Source organism: Musa acuminata, chromosome BXJ3-6 (assembly GCF_036884655.1).
Source record: "Musa acuminata AAA Group cultivar baxijiao chromosome BXJ3-6, Cavendish_Baxijiao_AAA, whole genome shotgun sequence".
Taxonomy (NCBI): domain Eukaryota; kingdom Viridiplantae; phylum Streptophyta; class Magnoliopsida; order Zingiberales; family Musaceae; genus Musa; species Musa acuminata.
Window position 1 is genome coordinate 10156993 of NC_088354.1, and position 7673 is coordinate 10164665.

At 47.8% G+C, this 7673-nt stretch overlaps 1 protein-coding gene and 1 long non-coding RNA gene across 3 annotated transcripts; both read left to right on the forward strand.

Moving 5' to 3' along the window:
- The first annotated feature begins 100 nt into the window (after window positions 1-100).
- LOC135640639 (uncharacterized) lies at window positions 101-4627 on the forward strand. Of its 2 annotated transcripts, none has more exons than XR_010497425.1 (4): window positions 101-467; window positions 582-784; window positions 914-1651; window positions 4344-4627. It is a non-coding gene; the product is annotated as an uncharacterized LOC135640639 (long non-coding RNA). The 2 variants fall into 2 exon arrangements; XR_010497426.1 differs by having other exon boundaries at window positions 917-1651.
- A 694-nt stretch (window positions 4628-5321) lies between these two features.
- Window positions 5322-7075, forward strand: LOC103987734 (fatty acid hydroperoxide lyase, chloroplastic). Its single transcript, XM_009406120.3, has one exon. The coding sequence runs from the start codon at window positions 5378-5380 to the stop codon at window positions 6827-6829; it is 1452 nt and encodes a 483-aa protein (XP_009404395.2). The 5' UTR covers window positions 5322-5377; the 3' UTR covers window positions 6830-7075.
- Window positions 7076-7673: the final 598 nt, after the last annotated feature.

Genomic DNA, 7673 nt, shown 5'->3' on the forward strand with positions numbered 1-7673 from the left:
ATGAGAACACATTGTTCAAATGGGCCTCCAAAATACAAGATATCAGTAGTAAGAGTGTGAGGAAAGAAGCCTCCCACAACTAAGCCAAGGCAATGCCGACGAGTGCTTCTTCCCCGCCAGCGACAAGTGCTCCCATTCCTCCTCTGAAGAAACCGCCTGATCCTCCTCCTCCCCTCCCCCCCTTCTCCTGAGCTCCTCCTCCAAGGCCCCGCTACTGAAGGGGCATCTCCCTCTTCGGGAGCAGCCTCTTCTCCCCTCGACAAAAGCCAAACTCGCACTGCTACCTCCTTGCAAGCGCATAAAGTCTCACCCTTTTGGGCAAGCCTCCTCAGGCAATCCTCTTCAGATGACCCTTGGCGTTTCGACACGGAGCGCGGTCCTAGATCCAGAGGAAGTGCAGAATGCAAGGAGTCACTGACAACTCTACAAATTTTTCGGCAAAGCACGCCCTTTGGAGTTCATCAAAGGTAAGCTTCTGGCCTTGTGGAAGCTACAAGCAGATGTCCAGGTCATTGACCTTGCGGCAGGCTACCTGTGTTTCCGATTCCAGTCGGAGGCTGACCTGACGAACACTCTTGCAGGGGAGCCATGGTTCCTCCGCGGACATGCTCTCAACCTCTTCCCAAGGAGAGCAAACTTCCGACCTTTGAAGGAAAACGTAAAGTCTGCCCCCATTCTGGATCCATTTTCCTAGCCTCCCCATTGAACTGATGTACCATCGCGTTCTCCTCCAAATCGCCGATAGCATTGGATCTGCTGTCACCACCTCTGGAACTAGAGCGAGGTATGCTAGGGTCTGCATCATGCTTGACTTCTCCCATTCCATCCCTAAAGGAATATGGGTTCGAATAGGTGATTCTCATTTCTTTCAATCAGTTACGTATGAAAGCCTATCCAATTTTTGTTTCACCAGCAGGCTTGTTGGCCATAAAATCGATCAATGCAACCAAAGCAAGCCGCCGGAGCAAACGGCCGCCCCTGGCAAGGATGCCGCAGGTGGGCATTGGCTCTGTTACAGAGATTGGCACGAACCGAGAACATGGCCTACTGTACGGGCCCTGGTTCAAAGTCCAACACAAATCCTGTTACAGTAGCCGTTTTGGCGCAACATCGGTCCACTCCAGCGCCTCACCTCAGCCCACTGAACCCACTCCGGCCACCTCGCAGCCTGGTGAATCCCGTACCAAACGGGCCTTTGCTTTCTCCTGTTTCCCGCCATCCCGTTCCATCTTCGGGTCACCCTTTCAAACCAGCATTAAACCCCGTTGGTGCTTCCCCAGATTGTATTAGTTCTTCCCCTCCTTTCCAATACTGCGTCATTGGAGATGCGCCCCTCCACCCTGACATGCCACCGGTGCTAACGTCTTAGGATGCCGCCTCCTCGACTGCCACACCCTCCTTTGTAAAGGGACGACAACCCCTCGCCCACCCTGCAAACAAGCACAACCCCGTTTCCTCACGCTTCTCTAGATGTCATCGCCTCGCCCCATTTCCTCACCATTATCCCTCAACCCACATTCTCTAGATGGAGTAGTTTGGCCGGCTCAAGGTCGGTCTGGTGGAATCATCGTCGCTTGGAACTCCGGTACTCTCAAAGCTTCCCCTGTTAGTATCTCACAACAATCTTTGCACATAATGGTGGAATAGAGAGGTACGCACCCCTGACCTCTCTCAGCAGTCTACATAATTACTGATGCTTCTCAACGCAATGCTCACTGGCGTTTTCTTTCGAATTTTGATCTCTCGGATCTACCTTGGTTGATTTGTGTGGATTTGAACTGTCTTAATTCTACTTCTAATAAACTGGGGGGTGATACACCCTTCTTATCCTGTCTTTTCTAGACAGATTCACCTGAAAATGGCTTGCTAAAGCCAAGATCAATTGTCTCAGGGATGCTGATAAAACACCAGCTTCTTCCATAACACAATCAGACAAAGGAGATCTATTTATATTCACCACATTAAGAGGGAGGATGGATCCGTGGTGGAGGACTTAGGCCTCTATATCCTCTGTTTTCACTGACATGATCTCGCTCTTGTCTCTGCAAGCGTTCATATTCTAGACCTTTGTCCAATGAAAGTTTTGTGTTTTCGTTTTATGTTTCATCTTTTATACCAACTCTCTTTATATGGCTTGGGTTATTCATCAAGTTACACTCAAGTTGTTCCGTTCCTTGACTTGCATTGAGTTATTGAGTTATGATGGTTCCTGCGGTCATCATAAATGTGTTTTCATTTGTATTGTCTTAGGTCGCTCCTCATTTGATCTTGTAATGCATTTCCCAATGTATTATCAAATGCGAGATCATTATCATAATCCTGTTAACTGGCCGACCCTCCCCAGACACTCACCAATCCTTTCGCCTTCAATGAATTCCATCTCACCTTAATGGGCATGGGATGAGCCCTCAGCCCCTCGATTCATCATGCTTTCAATGAGATTCATACCACATCCACCCTTCCTTCTTGGATCAAAATTAATCTGGTTTTCGTTCCCTAAATCCCTAATCCTTCCGAGGATTCAAACTAAATACTCATCTCTCTCTGCAGTATCCTTATCTAAAGAATAGACTCAAGCTCCTTTTTGATTTGGTTATTGAACAAAATCAATTTGCTTTCAATACCGTCATATCCATCCGCAATAACATATCAATCGGATATAAATTGGCCCACTCCATGTTTCTCTCTCGGATCCGTTCCAGTATCTCATTGACCATCTTCTCATTTTTGATATATAGAGATTCCCTTCAAATTGGTTTAAAAGCTCCAGGGTTGAGGCAGGGGTCCCTCTCTCTTCCCTCCTCTTCCTCATAGCCTAACAAAACCTCACCAATATGCCTGAGGAATTTGTAGCTAAAAAGATCACATCTGATCATGGTTTGCAGTATCGTACGTACCATACCGCTCGATACAGGTGGTACGTATCGATCCAATAGAGGATTGATATGGGCAGTACGTCAATTCACTTTAGTGTAGCTATCGTGCCGATAGCTGATCGGTATATCGGTACGGTACGGTATTTAGAATCTTACCTCTGACAACATTAAAGGGGTAAGATCTTTCACCTTATTTTCCAAACCTCATTAATGGCCTCAACATCTATTCCTCCATAACTGGACTCCAAATCAACGAGAGTAAGTCAGCTGTCCTTCCCAAGTCCTGTAGTCCTGATACCAAATATAGGAATTGCAACATCCTAGAGATTAGAGAGAGAGATCCTGGCCTCTAAACAGCCTGGGAGCTTACGTCCACTACTGTCGGTTCCCTATCAGGTTTCAGGACCTTCTCACCCAAAAAGCTCTCAATAGATTCAATGATTGGAATTGAGGGGCCTGTGATATCACAAGCAGGCAAAACTATTCTAATCATTCCCTTGCACATGCTCATGAACACCTGGATCTCTGATAAACACATATCTACTATTTCTAAATTCTCTTGTTGCTTTTTCCTGAAACCCTTATCAGTCTCACAACAAAATATCCCCCATCAGTTTGAACTGCATCACCGGTCCAAAAGCTGAAGGTAATCTAGGAATTAGGGAGATTAAATTGATCAAAACCACTATCTGCACCAAGAAACTTCTACCCCTTCCTAACAACCCTTCAGACCTTTCAGCTATACTCCTATCGACCAAATATAGTGTCATTCACCATGGCAGACACCCAACAGCAAGAAAAACCATCACAACGTCCTCGACAGATCCAAGCTGGGATTTAGGAAAATCCTCAATCTGGAACGACCCTTGAATCACTAATAGTCTCCTCTCCTACTGTCTTGCATTCATTAATCGGGACACTCTCAACTCATATCGGTGGGTTAGTGATCTCATGAACAGTAACCTTTGGAACATCAGCCTATTTGATTCTCTCTTTCGCCATGAACTCACCCAGGCCATCCTCTCCATATTCCTCCTTTTCAATCCCAATTATTATTTATGAGTCTGCCTACTGGCTTGGGTGGATGGTGATGTAGCTACCTGTGATTCCTCGAGTCAAAAATTTTCTTTGGAAGCTCCGGTGAGAAAAAAAGCTCCCCACCTCTGAATTCATTGCCCCTTTCTTGCATAATTATATATCTACCTCTTGCTCTTGCAACTCCAGTCAAGATTCGGTTAAACTTAAACATATCTTCGTAAAATGAACTACTGGCATCTTGCTAGCTCCAAACTATCTTACAGCTTTCGTCTCTTTTGGCTTTTGGAGGAAGGGGATGAGCTTGACTTTCACAAGGACTCTTATTGCAAATTATCTTTGGCTTATTTGGAAACATATGAATGAAGCCAAATCATCCATACCCCCTTTAACTTCACTCTTTATTGAGATAGCTCTTTTCCTTCTCTGCAGGATCAAGAACCCTAGTGGCAGGCACTTCCTCCTCCTCCTCCTCCACAACACTGAAGACGTCAGAGCTGTCTCACTGCATAGGCTCAAAGATCCTTTAAGTCTTCGCGGATTCTATGACCCTTGGGAACATCCCAACCAAACGTTCCAACATCCTGTACCCCTTCTGCAAGGATATTTTGTACTTGGCTTCTGCTGTGCATGTCACTCACTGTAGTCATATCAGCAGAACAATCAACACAATAGCTCACAGCATAATTAATTTTGCCAGACTGGCAATTCTTTTATTTTTCTTAGAGGCGACCCACCACCACCACCACCACCTAATATCCTGTGTGGTTTCTTTTTAGATTAAAGCATATTTTCTCTTTAAAAAAAGGGTGGGGGTATTATTTCGAGTGTATTATTTAGACAAGTGGGACCCACTGACGTTAGTGATTGACGAGGCATGTCGAGTGTATTATTTCTTTCAATCATGACAATCATTATTTATCGTATCATTTGTACTTCGATTGTAACACCGATGTACTCATAATTCAACCGTGTTATTTTACCTGTCACCATCAGAATTACGTTCCTAATTATCCCACGTCACCTTAAGTGTTATTCCAATCACTATCAACCCGTGAACGTTATCCAACAATCCGGACGCTGAGTTGTAGTGATGTGATTCATCCAAATCACGTGTATGATCTCCGAATTCTATCCCAGCACGGCACGTCACGTCAAAAGAGCAATCGAATCATTGTTCTGCGGTGGGTGGTAACTAACGCCGCGCCGTACGGTTCACGAGAGCCGTTGGATGGCGTCCGTTCACGTGAATCCATCGGTCGGTCGGATCCACGAAAAGGAACGCGTCTCATAATATCTCCGCTGTAGCTGCTCAATTATTGGACCATTCTTTAGCCGCAAAAAGACAAATAGAGACGCAGCAGAGAGCGCAGTTAACTTGCGGCAGGTCGATACCGACCGACCGCTATATGAGCACGACATGAAGTGAGAAGAAGAAGAAGAAGAAGAAGAGAGGGAAGGTACGGATGGCTATGATGTGGTCGTCAGCCTCCGCCACCGCCGTCACCACGCTGCCGACGAGGCCCATCCCTGGAAGCTACGGCCCGCCGCTGGTGGGCCCCCTCAAGGACCGCCTCGACTACTTCTGGTTTCAGGGACCGGAGACCTTCTTCCGCAGCCGGATGGCCACCCACAAGAGCACCGTGTTCCGCACCAACATGCCCCCCACCTTCCCCTTCTTCGTTGGAGTCGACCCCCGCGTGGTCACCGTCCTCGACTGCACATCCTTCTCCGCCCTCTTCGACCTCGAGGTCGTGGAGAAGAAGAACATTCTCATCGGGGACTACATGCCCAGCCTCAGCTTCACCGGCGACACCCGCGTCGTCGTGTACCTCGACCCCTCCGAGCCCGACCACGCCCGCGTGAAGAGCTTCTGCTTGGAACTCCTCAGGCGCGGCGCCAAGACCTGGGTCTCCTCGTTCCTCTCCAATCTCGATGTCATGCTCGCCACCATAGAGCAGGGGATCGCCAAGGATGGCTCCGCCGGCTTATTCGGCCCGCTGCAGAAGTGCATCTTCGCGTTCCTCTGCAAGAGCATCATCGGGGCCGACCCGTCGGTGTCGCCCGACGTGGGAGAAAATGGCTTCGTCATGCTCGACAAGTGGCTTGCGCTGCAGCTCCTCCCGACGGTGAAGGTCGGGGCCATCCCGCAACCCCTGGAGGAGATCCTCCTCCACTCCTTCCCCCTCCCCTTCTTCCTCGTGAGCCGCGATTACCGGAAGCTGTACGAATTCGTCGAGAAGCAAGGCCAAGAGGTTGTCCGGCGAGCGGAAACCGAGCACGGGCTCAGCAAGCACGACGCCATCAACAACATCTTGTTCGTCCTAGGATTCAACGCCTTCGGCGGCTTCTCGGTCTTCTTCCCCACGCTCCTGACCACCATAGGGAGGGACAAGACGGGCCTGCGGGAGAAGCTCAAGGACGAGGTGCGCAGGGTCATGAAGAGTAGAGGGGAGAAGCGGCCGAGCTTCGAGACGGTGCGGGAGATGGAGCTGGTGCGATCGACGGTGTACGAGGTCCTGCGGCTGAACCCGCCGGTGCCGCTGCAGTACGGGCGGGCGCGCACCGACTTCACGCTGAACTCCCACGACGCGGCGTTCAAGGTTGAGAAGGGGGAGTTGCTGTGCGGGTACCAGCCGCTGGTGATGCGGGATCCAGCGGTGTTCGACGACCCGGAGACGTTCGCCCCGGAAAGGTTCATGGGCAGCGGGAAGGAGCTGCTCAAGTACGTCTTCTGGTCCAACGGGCCGGAGACGGGTACGCCGACGCCGGCCAACAAGCAGTGCGCCGCGAAGGACTACGTGGTGGAGACGGCGTGCCTGCTGATGGCGGAGATCTTCTACCGCTACGACGAGTTCGTGTGCGCCGACGACGCCATCTCCGTGACGAAGCTGGATAGAGCGAGAGAATGGGAGTAAACGGTATTCAAGTCGGAAGCGACATAAGGAGACGGCCAACTCCACCGTTGCTAATTCAAGTCGTACTCCAAATCGGTATTCATATCATCGTTCCATTGGGGTGATGAAGAGATAAATAAAATTTGACGTTGCAGGAGGCTACATGCAAACTGCTTTCAAATAAAACTAGTAATGTGACACCTTGATTGATTGATGTTTGTAAGTACATTTTGTCTTATGTCTTTCATCATTATAGGTTTCCTCTCATCGGCACAAGTTTCTTCTTACGCAGGTCAAGTTTTTCCTACTCACGCATCTTGGACATTTTATTTTAGATCTCTCGTCATTACAAGTTTCCTCTTATGTCGATCGTGTTTTCTCAACTCATACATCTCGAGCAGATTTTATCTTGTGCCTCCCGTCGTGACGAATTTCCTCTTATACTTCGGTCAAGTATTCCCAACTTACATGCCTCAGTATATTTTATCTTGTATACTTCGGTCAAGTATTCCCAATTTCCTCTTATACTTCGGTCAAGTATTCCCGTTGTGACAAGTTTCTTCTTACGCAAGTCAAATTTTATTGACTCATGCACTTTTATGCTCTTCCAAGGTGATCTTTGCACATCAATCACTTTTACTCCAATTCGATAAAGTTTGATTTATAAGTCCCTTGACCCGATCACCACCAATTATTGATTGATGTTTGTAATTAGATTTTCAAGCCAAAATAAGTAGGGTGATTGTCCAAAAACAAATATCAATTATTTTTTTTTCAGATGATATCTTTTTTTTTATAATTTTAAATCATCATATCCTATTTTAAAAATTATAAAAATACCCTCAAAAGTTATCATGTATTTTTT

Excerpts from the sequence above, each read along its gene's own strand:
- LOC103987734 (XM_009406120.3), top strand. The coding sequence starts at position 5,378 with ATGGCTATGATGTGGTCGTCAGCCTCCGCCACCGCCGTCACCACGCTG.